Consider the following 16,682-nt stretch of genomic DNA (forward strand, 5'->3'; position numbering starts at 1 on the left):
TTTCAAGGGGCATCAAGGCCATTCAAAGGGGCATTAAGGCCACTCTTTAAGGGCAGCTAATTCTGGTCAACAGGGCACCAAGGCCATTTTTTTTCTCAAGTAACAAGTAGCGCAATGTAAGGCACTTTGGTACCAGAATTGCAAGATAACACATACACTTTTATATATGTATATGTACAGGGCTTGACACTAATGGTGGCCTGGGCCACCAAAAATGCACGTCGGGCCACCAAAATCTCAGAAGTGAAGACTTTGGTGGCCTGATAGGGCCACCAAAAAAGGTCGGATGTTTGCCTTTGGGCCACCAAAAATAAAAGTTAGTGTGGAGCCCTGATATATATATATATATATATATATATATATATATATATATATATATATATTATATATGTATATAATTATATTACAATAGCAATACTGCTTTATGTAATGTCTGAATAGATTCATTGGTCTTTCGATATGGGTGATATGATGGAGAAATGACAGCCAACTGAAAAATGATAGGTAAATTTATGGCCTTGAGAATATAATTTTTCTGGGGGGCATCACGGCCAACCAAAGAGGCATCAATGCCCATGGTTGTCGTCGATGGCCGTTGATTACTTCGAGGCCTGCATGTGTCCCAAGATCATGAGCATTTTGCTTGAAAAATAAGCATTTTCTGTCCCTAATATTTTCCCAATCAATTGTTGTAATATGATGTTACCATGGCAATGAAGCTTTTCAGACATTAAAGAATGTGACTTGGACATCTCCACCCATGGCCACCAATTTGTACACCAAATTTCATGATCATTCCAAAAAACTAGGGCCATACTGTTGTCACCATGCTGTCACCATGGCAACACAATTTCCAATGCATTTAAAAAGAAAATGACTTGCACATCTTCATCCCAAAACCAATGTGTGTCTGTGCTAAACCTCATGAGCATTGCTAAAACTGGAAAAGTAAATTGATTTGCAAGATATGCAATGCACCAACTTTATACTGCTTGCTGTGGACTTTAGATATTGGCTTTTGTAACAGAATGAGAAATGGACTTGTCGGTTTTAGCTGCAAACACACATTGAAAAGTACAAAATTTCACACTTTCCTCTTTGTGAAGAGTTCTGAAGATGAAACCTTCTGTTTCATAGGTAACCGGCACACATAGTAACTGACATTCATATCTGATCTCTGCGTTATTTGTGTTTTATGCTAACAGAGTGTAACGAAAAAAATGATGGTTTAAAAGAATTGAACTGAATAAACTTTTTGGTTTTTGTGAACAGGCTCTTCATATACTCTATAAAAAAAGAGTAATGCAAAGCAGGTTTTTTCATTGCATGTTTCTAAATCATTTAACCCTTTAACAACTGAAAATTCCGTACTACATAATGGCCTATTTTTCCCTTGATGGTACAGCAATTAACTCTCATTTCAACAACTTTCCAAATTATGTAAAATAGCTCGCTGCATGTCTATTCTTGTCTATTATAAGTTATGTTTATTTGAAAGCCTATCGAGACTTTACGAAGAGAATTGTATGTCACAGAATTAATTCTGACATACTTTTGTCGACATTTGACCTCTTTCAAATTATGTTATTACAATATGACTAGAAATGTTGCTATGGCGACTGGTATGCCTCCACCATAATGCATGGTTCTCCTAATAGGTCTGTAGTACAATGTGTTTACAATGTGTGATGACAGTTTCACATAATTGGCAAAATATTTAAATGACAGGTTTGTCACAAATGTGTTGATTGTTCACTTTCCTTGAACTAGGTTTAATTGGATGAATGGCTATATTGTGTAAGAGTGCATTGTCAGGAATTTTGGGGATTTGAGGTTTTTTACTTGACTTTTGACCCTTTTATAAGTTTAAGGAAGAAGTGAAATTTAGCACTTTCACTGTACCTTCGACTTTTTGGCAAGAAACTTCCAAGAGAATCTCTATTGGGTAATACATGCATACACTCTTAGAAAAAAAGGTTCTTTTGAGCACCATTAAATGGTTCTCAGCACTGTCACAATAGCGACACCCTTTTTGGTGCTCGCGAGAACCTTTAATTTTTAAATGGTGCTTGTCGGCACCTTTTGCAAAAGGTGCCCATTAGAACCCTTTTCCCGATGAAATGGTGCTCGTGAGTACCATTTCAAAGGTGCCCATGGGCACCTTTTTGACTAAAGATGGGCACCTTTTTGACTCTTTTCAAATGGTGCTCATGAGAACCATTTCATTGGAAAAGGTTCTAATGGGCACCAATGTTAAAAGGTGCTGACAGGCACCATTTAAAAAGGTTCTCACAGGCTCCAAAAAAGGTGTCGCTATTGTGACAGTGCTGAGAACCATTTAATGGTGCTCAAAAGAACCTTTTTTTTTTTCTTAGAATGTAGTATGTGAATTGATGTCTGTGTATTTTTGGTGTGTTTCACACGCAGTGCTGGTAAGTTGCTTCACTGGCACCATTCTTAAAGGTACATTTGTATATATCTGCATTGAAAATGTGCATCACAAACTCATTTGAAATGAAATGAATTGAACTGAATTTCATCTCATCAGTCAAACATACGTACAAAACATACATATTAGCAATACATAAGCATGTCATACATTATCGTTGACACTGGAAAAAAAAAGCAAGGATAACACACCCATGCACACACAGTTTCACAAGCATGAATGCAAATGTGTACATGAAGAGTTTGTTTGCAAAAACCAATAAGTCCATATTTGCCAAATGGAGATATTTGCGATTAAAGGTCAAGAAAAATAAAGAGAATAATAAGAAATTTTTTGCTTCTTTTGACCATAACTTCAAAAATGTACCTTTATATGCAGTGACCAATATATCATTTAAAAGGTATTATTTTGTACTTTATGACAGAGACCGTACTTCAAAATCTTCAAAAATGGACTTATCGGATTTTGCAAACAAACTTTCACATGTACATGAAATTCACCAATATTTTTTCATGAAACTTCACTCAATAACTGAAAACCATAGAAATTTGCTCTTTCACAAATTCGCAGAAATGTATTTATTCATCTTAACTTTAACAATCTAAAAGTGAGGTTTGTATTTGTCATGTTATAATCTGTCAAATATTCTTAACAAAATATTTTCATATGTTCACTAATTTTTTTCCCCACAATATTTGTTATTTGTGTACCGAGCAATTCTTGAAACACCATCACACATCTCTGTACAGATGATATGAAATAGCAAGAGGTGCATCAGGCTTTTGAAATGCATAACAAAATTTATAATTCCCTGTGAAATAATTCCTGAATGGATGAGATACAGTAATTGTGTCAGTCTTAAGATAGGCAGAAGTCAAGTACATTACTTAAGTAGTATGAGGAACTTTTTCCACATATTTGCTAGTTTGTTTGGTCTGGGTTTTTTTTTTGTTTCTTTTAAAGCATATTTGTCCTAAAAGCAACTACAAAGGGCAGGAAAACAATTCCATTAAACAGGACCTTTGGTATTGTCACAGAAACATACATTATATTGCTGTTATGATACTTTGGAGAAGATAGGCTTTACACTTCTCCACTTCACTTCACTTCACATTTATAACGTCGAGTACTTGAATTAACTTATCTTTGTTTGTATACGAGTGACCTTTTTTTTTCTGCAATTTGAAAGCACCATAGACACATCTATACAACTGCAAATACAAGAAGAGTATCAATTCAGGTTAATCATGACCTCTGACAATTTACAGCATGTCCTACAAAAAAAAAAAAACCCAAAAAACAAACAAACACACACACACACAATGTTTTATAATGTGAAGGATAATAAGAATCCCAAGGGGGAAAAGAGCTAGGATACCACACCCACACAGTTTCACAAGCATGAATGAACAAAATTCCTCAACCATGATCTGAAATATATAACATTGGGAATCAATAGAAATGTACACTTTTTTAAAAGCAGAGCCATAAATTCATTAGAGTAAACTATATACAATGCAGGCCTAAAGCTGAGGTTTGAATTTGCTGTCCTACAACCTGCCTATGACAATGATATGTTGTTAGCATTTGTCATTTTGTTCACCAAATTTGGCAACAGTCTTTTAAACACCATCACCACGTACATGTACATGTACATTTTGAATTTCTGCAAAAACAATATAAACTGGTGACAAGAGGTGCATCAGTGCTTTGAAATAAATTACATAATCTTCAATTCTCTACACAATACGTAATTCCTGCGTGGGTATAAATGCAATAAGTTTTACCAGTCTAGGTGCAAACTTTAAAAGTGTGCAGAAATCGACCACACAATGACTGGAGAAGTATAAAGAGCATTTTCCGTTTGTGCTTTTAAAGTTTAAAACTATGAATGACTCCACTTCTCAGATTGGCATCTGGTCTGATCTCATTACGTCAACCCCCCCCCCCCCCCCCATACAGTTGATTCAAAGTTGTTAAATGCAAATTATAGTGAAACATTATCACTGGTACATTGTAAGTTGCAAATACTGTATTGGGATCATAACAAAACATAATTATGTGACCCTCCATCACACAAACCAACAAAAAGTCGCCAGACATGAATTTTTGGTTGACGGCAGATTCTGAAAGAGCAGCTATAAAATACACTATAAGTCAATGCAAACGGACTTACCTACCCTATCTACATATTTCTAAAAGGTTTTCTCTGGCAGCATCAGTGTTTTCTCTTTAACTCAACTCATTCTTGGCTAGCGTAGGTTTCTGGTCGATGCTGTCAACGGGCTATCCGGGCTAAAATTGTCATTCTGATCGATGTATTCTTTTGGGCACCCAGCTCATTCTTGACTAGCCCAGGGTTCTGTCTGATGCTGTCAATGGGCTATCACGGGCTGTCATTCTTATCGATGTATTGTCTTAGCCACACAGCTCATTCTCGACTAGCCCATGGTTCTGGCTGATGCTGTCAATGGGCTATCCCGGGCTCTTATTCTGATCGATGAATTCATGTGGCCGCCCAGCTCATTCTTGGCTAGTGTTAAGCCTACGGTTCTGTCTGATGTTGTCAACGGTCTGTCACGGGCTGTCTCTCTGATCAATGTAGAATCTACCTTGTTCCCTAACCGCACCAGTGACCCAAACACGTCCGTACTGGTTATCGTCTCGGCCAGAGTTACTTGTTCCCCGGTTTCTGTGCATGTTGGTGTGTCCACTTCCCTGACATATGAATTGAAAGGTACAATAGACCTACACCGCGTTAATAAAACAAAGTCATTGCTATAATTCGATAAACAGAACACGGCATTACATGACGTGACTCCTTACTTAGAACAAGCCTGAAAACATACTGAAGAGATTTTGACCTACGCCTACTGGGCTGTAGACAGACCTGTGCATTGGCTCTAACGTTAACACTAACAACAGTTAATAACTTATATAGAACAAATTTCCTTATTGCATGTACCGGTATAGGCCTTACCCCTGGGTGCTTCTTGTACACAGTTATATCTTTGCGTTCGGCGTTCGGGCTGTGTTTCGGAGTTAGTAGACTCTTCTTTTAATAGGCATAAACGTTACATGCAGGCCTAACTAAGTAACTTAGCCCGGCCCAGTCGCTGTAAAAACGTGACAACCATGCTCCGCACGGCGTCTGTTTGGGCTAGCCCATTGCTATGCCAAATTTCTAATTGTAAAGTGTTAACGTTAGGCCTAACATGTTATTGTTAGATCTGGATCTACTGTACCTGGTAAACATTACACAAGATAGCAGCTTCGATCAAATTAGATCTAACATTAGGATCTAACCGCTAAAGGTTAATCACTGACTGAAAACGAAAACTGAGTGATGAATCTAACTTGATTTTCTATTTTTGTACCAACGAATGTCATCTAAAAATGAGATAAAACCACATTAAAACTAAAAATCTTACCTATTCTCCTAAATTGTGACGACTGCCATGGCGAAAATGGAATTGACAGTGACACGTTTCCAGTCCACTTTGACAAAGTTAATGTCTAACCTTACCGGATGCCGTTCATTTATGGGTGTGATGCATAAACCTACTGTGTATTATGTGTGTCTACTAGCCGTCTGCTGCATGCTGCATGCATGGTATTGCATTGGCACTCTGCCCGCTGTGGTGGTAGGTTTGCATAGGCAGGCAGGCAGCACAGGGCTACATAACGCGCCACGGCGGTTACATACACAAGATTCCCATGCGGTGGTGCAACAGTGCAGTACTAGTATGTGTGCGTTTACGCGTACGCATATCTGATCGAGCGCTAAAATTGGATGGTGGCAGCTGTCAGTTGGCACACAGCCAAGTCATTAGTCTACGATAAAAACAATATGTACTTTTTATTATCACAGCAGTAGAAACAAATACAATATTTTTGTACCAATACCATATTTTTGGTGATTCTTACATCTGGCATTCAAATATACAGCAAGGGGAAAAATGAAAGTGGACCTAAAGATATTGTTTGACCTGCAGGAGTACCACAAATAACACTCGGGGACTGGGTCGCATACTAGCAAATGGTGACGAACGGAGCCATTTCGATTGGGAACCATTTATAGGTGCTCATTGGAACCATTTTGCGAGAACCATCTGATGAGAACCATTTTGGAGCCGACGAGAACCATTTGAGAACCTTTTTTTCTTAGAGTGTACACTGCAGGCAGGCATTGCATAGATAAGAAGAAAATAGTGAAATTTTGAGGAGTTGACTGTGAACTTTGACCCTCTGACCTTTGACCCATGACCCCTTAGTTCCCTAGATAATCACTGCCAGTCAGTATTATGTATGTACTAAGTTCCTTGAGTTGATAAGCACAACTTTGCCCGCTAGCTCATACATATACAAGTTTCATTAGGATACCTCAAACGGTTTTTAGTTATGCTGTCCACAAAATTGATTACGAATGGAAGGATGGGCAGACGGACAACCCAAAAACATAATGCCTTCTTTACTTCGTGGCATATGAAGTATAAAAATAAAAATGGGGAGGAATGCTTTTGTGCATTTTAGGGAGTAATACAAGTGGAGGTTTTGGCGGTTCAGTTACTAATGGGTTAATACTTTAATAAAACATGACAGAAACTAGAAATTAGACACAGATTAATAACATTGGAGTAATATCCAAATGTCTTGTTTGATGTCAAGTACAATTAGTGATGAGTGTGAACCCCATGAGCAGAGATGCCAAGTTCAAAAAACTTTTATGAGTGAGATTTCTATGACTCGGCGTCTCGGCGCTCGCGCGCATGCACACGCGAACGAGGGGGGTATCCCCCTCCCATGGTAGGGAGCTTTTTTTAATTATTAGCTCTTAATGATGCGATCTGGTGCATACTTAACTGATATTTTTTACTAATTTTGAAAGGCAAAAGGGAAATATACCTTCAATTGCAACTATCACTTTAATCCTTTGAGCTATGCTCCTTATTTTTGACCCAAATTGCAGACTTCACCAGATGCGTGAGAAAAATGGGTGCCATGTGTGAGATCGTGAGACAGACCCTAAATGCTTGGGTCTCACGCATTGCGTGAGACTTGGTAGCTCTGCATGAGAGTCAAGCATTGCCTGGTACCTCTTGCCCATCGCAGGGAACAGAAGGTGCATGATATCCTGCTGAATATTGTAGTCGATTCACCTTCCAAAGTGGCAGCATGCTGTTGTAGTATCTGAGGTTCGGGTTGTACATTAAGTGTCAAACATGTCTGTCCAGTTCATCCCACAAATGTTTGATTGGGTTTAAATCCAGGGATCTGGAAGGTCATGGAAGAACACTGATGTTGATTGCTTGGAAAGCTGTGGTGATGCATGCTGTTGATGGATAGGCATTGTCCTGCTTGAGAACAGCATTGCTGTTGGCCACGTTGGGGACAATGTACTGGTGCATGATATTGTCCATTTAGAGCTGTGCTGTTAGATTTCCTCTGATTTTTACCTAGTTTAAAATGCTATTGTGAGAATTGCTGGCCACATCGTCACACTTCCACCACCAAATCTGCCCACTTCCTGTATACAATTAGCTGCAAAATGTATACATGTATCTCTTCTATCTCCTTCTATTATGTCTGTAGGCCATGAATTATGATTCGTTGTTGAACCAAACATGTTTCCATCATCTCTGAGGTCATACCCTGTGGCCTTGTCACCATTCTAGTAGAAGCTGTGTATGCTGCTGGGTGAAATCACGCCTCTAACAGAACGTTTGGGTCACAATCTTGCCGCTTGTAGACGGTTCCGCCCAGGCTGGTCAGAGATCCTATGCAATCCTGGCATTGGGGATGCAAATGAGTGAAGATAGCTGTTGTCATCCTTTGGCGTAGGTTGCTCAAGTGGATGTAGCCATCCTGGGCAGCAGTGGTGATACGTGGTCTGCTGGATCTGCGAAGGTCATGTGTTGTTCCATGTTCTTGGTAATGGGTCTGTAATCTTAAAATGGTTCTACAGGAATCTAGGGGAACACACTGAAAACCATGCAACCTTGTATATACAGTGAAACCCCGTTATAATGAGTTCGGTTATAACGAGGAACCGCTTATGACGAGGTGATCGCGTCGGTCCCGTTTTTCTTTGCGTGTAAACCTATGGCAGAACGAATCGGTTATAACGAGTTTGGTTAAAACGAGATTCCGGGTATAACGTGGACTTTTTCGGCGCATCATGATAAAGAAAAACATAAGAAATTTGATTGGATATAACGAGGTACCATTTGTTGACTTGCTGCTTTTCAAACACGAGACAAATGAAACATTGAAAATCGAATTCACGCTATCCATGTCTTTTTCACTTTTTGCAGAGAACAATTCCTTCCATGTTTTCTTCTAAACCACGCAAAAAAACAACATATTAATACCATTCGATGTTCCTACTAAATTATTAAACATAATCACTCGATTTTCTTTTTCGCGAGATCACACGCGTGCGTAATGTTATAGGTCAGACCACAGCGCAACAAGGGAAAAAAGATAACGCACTCAAAAACTTTTCATGTAGCGACACTCGTGGCAAATATGGAAATTGGAATGCGTGTTCAACTCAACATTATATCCTTTCCATTTGTAGTCCCGACTTCAGTTCTTTTGCTTGTTAGCAAATATGAGTGTATGATTATAGCCGAAATAATTAATGAAATCGCGATCTCGCCTGGTGACAGTAGCGTAAAAATAGTTGAATAACGCAATCCTGTCGCAATTTTCTTAAGAACGGATGGATACAATGCGAAAGGATTTTCGGCCGATGATAAAGAACGCATCTTTAATCCTTTCGGGCGCAATGATAATACATTGTATGAGATTACAGCCGAAATGATTCATGAAATCATCGCATTCCCGCTGGGCACCAACAGCGTAAAATAACCTCGCAAGTTACGGTAAACGACGCACGAATGTTACTCTGAAATCTCGCGATCTCGCCGGATGACAGTAGCGTAAAAATATAGTTGAATAAAGCATGTTTAGCTACTTAATCGGTGTTCAGAAGAAGAAACAAACGTATTAAACAATTTGAATATATCTGGGTTTGTTCATTATCACAATTTTAACAACGCATTTCCCAATTAAGATTAAACAATCTTTCTTTCAAAATGGTCTACGAGTAACAGATTTGCGTAAAAAGGAGCACAACCTTCTAAATTCAATCCTGTCGCTTATTTTTCGAGCACGGATGTACAAAACGCGAAGAGATTTTCGGAAGAAAATGAACAACGCATCTTTAATCCCTTCGGGTGCAACGAACATACATTATATAAGATTACAGCCGAAATGATTCATGAAATCATCACATTCCCGCTGGGCACCAACAGCGTAAAAATACCCCGCAAGTTACGCTAAACGACGCACGAATGTTACTCTGAAATCATCGCGATCTCGCTGGTTGACAGTAGCATAAAAATAGTTGAATAAGGCATGTTAAGCTACTTAGTCATTCAGAAAAAGAAACAAAAGCATTTAACAATTTAAATAGATCTGGGTTTGTTCATTATCACAATTTTAACAACGCATTTCACAATGAAGATTTTCTTTCTTTCAGAATGGTCTATGAGGAACTGATCTGCGTAAAAAGGATCACAACCTTCTAAATTCAATCCTGTCGCTTATTTTTCAAGAACGGATGTACAAAACGCTATGAGATTTTCGGAAGAAAATAAACAACGCATTTTAATCCTTTCGGGCGCAATGATCATACATTGTATAAGAATACAGCTGAAATGATTCATGAAATTATCGCATTCCCGCTTGACACCAACAGCGTAAAAATACCTCGCAAGTTACGGTAAACAACGCATTTTATACAATGTGATTTTAATATAATATAGGCCTATACTTCTCAAGAACATAACGTGCACTACAGTCAACTTCGGATACCTCGACGTCGGATAAGCCGAATATCACTTACCTCGGGGGCAAAATGAAAGTCCCGATTGTTCCTATGGAGTTTCCGTGTATTAAAATTCGCGTAGCTCGAAGAAATAACTCGAAGTTCGGTTACCTCGAAGTGAAATCTACTGTCCCGATCTTAATTAACTTATTGTTTTTCCCAGCATGTAGCTCGAATCGAATTGCAACATCACTCAGCATCTCCGATTAAGCGCGCGTGGACAGCGAAGAAGACGTCACAAATCTTTTCACACTCGACTGTAAATATTCCCGACCAGAACAATCGTGCGCCCAAAGAAATACCCGGTACACAGCTTACAAGAAAAATCCCCAATACCTCCCTACATACGTACACGGTATGCACATAGCACCCTTGCCAATGGAGTGCTTACGATAGCACTACGCTCTGCCCATCATCTTCTTTTCTTTAACCACTGTGTTTTAATTCTTGATCATGATAGTCATACCGCGCGCGTAGATTTCTAAACCGTTGTGGCGCACCTGCGTAGGTGTTGGGTGTTGACAGTTTATTATCTTTGGCATTAATCACGGTCCACTGTCCAAACATCGATCTCCTGCGTAGTGCCCTTTTTTACCTTTTTTTTTTTTTTTTTTTTTACCTTTCACGAAGTATGTTTCATTTTATTCTTCCCCGAGAACGCAAGCACTATTTTTTTTTCCAGCAATGCGATTATGAAAATATTGTGGATGTGGATGATGTGGAAGTATAGGCCGAGCATAATAAAGAATAGAATAGACAGGGCTCCACACTAACTTTTATCGGGCCACCAGTATCACTGATTTTTATTTTTTGGTGGTCGAATTTACTCGAAATTAAAATTAGAAAATCCAATCATCTTATTTTGTGTTTTAAGATTTAGCAAATAGGCGTATAGATTATTATAAAAGTTGATGCCTATACATTTTGGAGGTCAAAACTTACATTTGAAATGAAAAAGTGGGAGCATTTGCCGACATCTGTTAGCATCCGACATTTGTTTTAGCATTGTAAAGAGCCGAAAGTTACCGTTATTGATTTCTTATTGTAAAAGCAATCATCCAACATTTATTAGTCTGTTAGCACCTTACGGAGCCGAATATTACCGTTAATCATTTTTAAATGTAAAAGCAAACCACCGACATTCATTTTAGCATCTTACGGAGCTGAATGCTATCCTTATCCATTTCCAAACGTGAAAGCAAACATCCGCTATTTGTTTCAGCATCTAACTGAGCGGAGTAATACCGTTAATCATTTCCAAATGTAAAAGCAACAATCTGTCCTTTATTTTTGCATCGGACGAAGCAGAATTACCGTTATTCATTTCAAACATACGACATTAATTTTATCATCGTACGGAGCCGAATTTTACTGCTGTCCACTTCCGAAAGTTAAATGAATCATTCTGACAACATTTATTTAGTTTATCATCGTACGGAGCCGAATGTTACTGTTTTTCATTTTTGAACGTCGAAGCTGACATCAGACGTTTATTTTACCATCAAACGTAGCTGAATATTACCGTTATTCACTTCGAAATGTAATAGCAAATATCCAATACTTTTTTTTAGTATCATATGGGGCAGAATATTACTGCTATTCACTTTCAAACATGCCAAACGTAAAAGCAATATGTATTTTAGCATCTTCCGGAGCTGAATGTTATTGCCATTTACTTTCGATCGTAAAAGCAAACATCCAGCATTTATTTTATCATCGTAAGGAGTTGAATGTTATTGTTACTCATTTCCGAACGTCAAAGCAAACATCAAACATTAATTTTACCATTGAACGCAGCTGAATGTTACTGTTATTCATTTCGAAATCTAAAAGCACACATCAGACAGCTATTTTAGCATCGTATGGAGCAGAATGTTATTGTTATTTCCTTTCGAAAGTATAAGGAAACATCCGACATTTATCTTACCATCGTACGGAGTTGAATATTGATTTTCATTTCCGAACGTCAAAGCAAATATTCGACATTTATTTCAGCGTCTTCCGGAGCCGAATGTTGTCCTTAATCATTTCCGAACGCAAAATCAAATATCTGACGTTAGTTTTAGCACCATACGGAGCTGAGTCTTATCGTTTTTCATTTCCAAAAATATGAGCAAACATCCGACATTTATTTTAGTATCTTACGGAGCCGATTGTTACCGCTGTTCATTTTCAAAAGTAAAGGCAAACATCCGACTTTTTTTTTTGGTGGCGCGATAGGGCCACCAAAATCTTCATTTCTGACGTTTTGATTTCAATTCCGATTTTCATTCAATTCATTCACATAAAAGTCGATTCAATTCCAATTGACAAGCATGCAAACAATCAGTAGGCACTATAACAGATACCATGTTGAACATCGATAAACGTCGGATAAGTCGAAGAAAATTCGACGTACGTACGCGTACCTCGAATTTCGCATACCTCGAATTTCACGTACCTCGAACCATTTTCTTCAGTCCCGACGAATTCGAGGTATCCGAAGTTGACTGTATTATGCGAAGAGATTTTCGGAAGAAAAATAAAGAATTAACCTATTTCAACCCCGACTTTTTCGGCTAATTCACAAATAATTTCCCTTTATTCTCTCGATAATAATGATCCATAATTGTGTAATAACAACGCAAAGGATGTTCTCAACTTTCATTGTTGGGTATATTATGACGTCGTGCTTATGTTTTTCTTTGTTTTTGATGCGTACGGTTATAACGAGGTACCGGTTATAACGAGGTAATATCGCTGGTCCCACGGACCTCATTATAACGGGGTTTCACTGTATACCTACTTGCATTCATCCAATTACATTGTTCCTTGGTACTTTATTCAGTCTTTGCATTATGATAGCTGCTCTGGCAGTTTATACAGAGGACAGGAAAGTCCTGAATCCTGCACTTTTTGTAGGGCTCCTTGTGCCCCGTCCACTTCCACATCATGCTGACTGTTCAAATCGTTGAACAACATCAAAGTTCCAAACCACTTTGCAGATAAAAATGTATTTGGTAAGCGGCATTACACCTACTCTTTTTGATTTATATTAATGATATTATTAACTCCTCTCCTCGTTTAAATTTCATCTTATTTGCAGACGACACCAATGTTTTTTATTCCCACAGGGACATTGTAACACTGGTTGACACATTAAATACGGAATTAAGCAACATCTCGAAATGGTTTAGAAGTAATAAGCTTTCATTGAATATTGATAAGACATGTTTTATACACTTTCATACGTTGCAATCCCAACCCACCCTTCCTCAAAGCATTTTTATTGATGATATAAACATTGCTGAGAAACATTCAACCAAGTTCCTAGGAGTGACCCTAGATAGCAATCTATCTTGGAATACTCATGTTCAGAATATTACAACAGCAATATCTAAAGCAACTGGTGTTTTAAGAAGAATAAAATATTTAATTAATGATCAAACTTTAATTATGTTAATACTTTATTTTTACCATATGTAATGTACTGTAATATTGTATGGGGCAACAGTAGCAAAACAAAATTGAATACAATTTTTCTTCTCCAGAAAAAGGCTCTTCGTATATGCACACATTCACATTTTTTGGCTCACACTGATCCCATATTTTATCGCCTAAAAACTTTGAAAGCCCATGATATACATCTATACCTAACTGCCATATTTATGTATAAACACACTCGAAATTTATTACCATTTTTTTCATAATACCCTAGTAACCAATGACCATATTCATTTATACCCTACTCGTCGTTCCCATGATTTTCATTTAAGTAATCCGAAGCTTTTACTTGCTCAAAAGTCAATTAGACATCAAGGTCCGGATACATGGAACACTCTTCCTGAGGAGTTGAAACAGTGTGCCTGCTTGTTTTCATTTAAAGCAAACTTAAAGAAGTATATTTTATTACAGTATACTTCAAATACGAACTAAAAACAACAAATTATACAATTAATGTTGGTCTCCCGATAGCAACAACGCATATCGTCCCCTCTTTCAGTAAACCAATTTTATTATTCTAAATTCCAGCCTATCTGCCATTGTGCACCTTCAAGCACCTGCACACACATTCACCACCACCACCATCACACACTAGAGTTTATTTTCCCCTGCTACTTTCACAGCAGAATTTATATCGTTACGAATCTAGTACGTCCTTATCTTTTCCTCGGGCCGGCCATCTTTTCAAGCAAGGCTTATAATGGCGGCCCTCTGCATAATCGTTTCTTAACTATAAATGCTATTCTTATCACTGCTGCATGGACATGCATATTGTATATTATATTTCTTTCATATCGTTGTTTATGCAAGTCAAAAGACTGTGTTAAATTTATTTTATATATTTCCTACATGTTCATGATTATGTACTTATATAAATATATATATATATATATATATGTATCGTGGTTTATGCAAGTCAAACGACTCTGCGTTGAATTTACTTTGTATACTTCCTGCATCTTCATGATTATGTAACTTATGTATATTGATTTGCAGAAAATAGAGTATCTATCAAACAAAATATACTCAGTGGATGGAACATGCATACATGTAATAGGGAAATTTCACTTTTGGAGTGTTTTTTTTTCTTTTTAAGAGTGTAAAGCTGTGTAGATATAATATCTGTATTATCTCTAGATGTCCGTGTACTTGTATGCATAAATGAAGAACATTTATAGAAAGAAAAGGTAGGAGAATGAAAGAGAGATAAGAGGGGTTGGGTAACCAACAACAAAGGGCTGGACTCACATCTTTTAATCATGGCCATTGTATTCTTTGGCTGGCATTCATTTTTATTTGACTGTTTGTGGCCATAAGTTGATTGCATTGCATTTTTTTTTAATGCCTCCGCCACAAAGTGTTGCCAGAGGCATTATGTTTTCGAGTTGTCCATCCGCTCATCTTTCCATCCATCATTAATCAATTTTTTGGACAGCGTAACTAAAAAAAAAACATTTGAGGTATCCTAATGAAACTTGGCATGTGTATGCATGAGTGGATGAAGTTGTGCCTATCAATATTTGGGTGCACATGCTCAAGGTTTAGGTCAAAGGTTAAGAGAAAATACTAAATTCCACCTCTTCCTTCATATCTCAGATGCAGCTCAAGGTATCACAATGAAGCTTAGTATGTTGTACATATCTAGGCATGTACTGTCTGACAGTGATTCGCTGGGTTATTTTAGGGTCATGGGTCAAAGGTCAAGGGTCAATGGCTGGGATAGAGTGCTAAAATTTTACTATTTAATGCTGAAATTACACTTTTTCTCCATACCTTGGAGTTTAATCAATGCAAAAACATATAAAAGGGTCATACATGTAGGTCAAGTAAAACTCCTCAAATCCCCAAATACCTGGGCCCTCTCAAACAATACAGCCATTGATCCAATTAAACCTACTTCAAGGAAAGTGAACAATCAACACATTTGTGACAAACTTGTCATTTTAATTTTGGCCAGTTATGTGACACTGTCATCACACATTGTCACGACGTACTATAGACTTATTAGGGAAACCATGCATTGTGGTGGAGGCATACCAGTTGCCATAGTGACATTTCTAGTTTTTGGGTAGTAGTGATGCAAATGATACTTCTGTGCTTTTGTAAAATTGTGTGTTTGCACATTTTATTCTACTGCGAATATCAGACTCTAGGCTACTTGAACCACAAAAGAAAAATACAATTTCTATTTTGGTCTCATCACTTTACATGGAATAAAACAGATGGTATGTTAGATTTGATTTTTTCCAATATTATCAAACTGTTGTCTTGATTCAGAGTGTAGCCAGAACTTTCTGTGCTGGGGAAAAATGGAGTCCATTAATCAAGTTTTTACCACATTTTGTAATCAGACTAATGTAATGTGCCAGAATAACAAATCATCTTATCATATTTATGAAGTATAGGTATTCTCTATTAACTCTTTTCAGATCCTCTAAAACACTTGGAGAACCTAGAAAGTTTGAATGCAGCTGGAAATTTGCTTTCAAGGTAATTTAAACTTGCATAACTTTCAATTAATGTGGTCTGATTTGATGTGTGTATAGAGGATGAGATTTAATTTGGGCAATCCAGTGTGACTGACTTACACTGCATATATGCTACAAGGTACCAGTGCCACAAAAAATAAAAATATGTCGATAGTCAGGTCAATGGTGCCTTTCAAAATAACAGAAGTGAGAACAGTGACTGAACTTAGGTAATGAAACTTTAGAGGTGTTTGGTCTCAATACTGTAATACAAGGAATGTTCACGTGCATTCTAATTTCGCGAGAGCCAAGATTTGCAAAATTAAAATGCATGCGAAGGTCCTTGTCTACACTATATGCATTGAATGTCAGAGGCAACTCGCAAAAG

General features: G+C 37.6%; 1 protein-coding gene across 2 annotated transcripts in view; it reads left to right on the plus strand.

The window, feature by feature from the left end:
* LOC140230548 (leucine-rich repeat-containing protein 61-like) overlaps positions 1 to 16,682 on the plus strand; it is a 140,771-nt gene that overhangs the window by 67,959 nt on the left and 56,130 nt on the right. For both annotated transcript variants that reach the window (XM_072310693.1, XM_072310692.1), the window contains exon 4: positions 16,256 to 16,316. In XM_072310693.1, coding sequence (XP_072166794.1) covers positions 16,256 to 16,316 — 61 coding nt within the window. The remainder of the gene's footprint in view (positions 1 to 16,255; positions 16,317 to 16,682) is intronic.

The sequence above is a fragment of the Diadema setosum genome, chromosome 7, assembly GCF_964275005.1.
Source record: "Diadema setosum chromosome 7, eeDiaSeto1, whole genome shotgun sequence".
Lineage (NCBI taxonomy): Eukaryota > Metazoa > Echinodermata > Echinoidea > Diadematoida > Diadematidae > Diadema > Diadema setosum.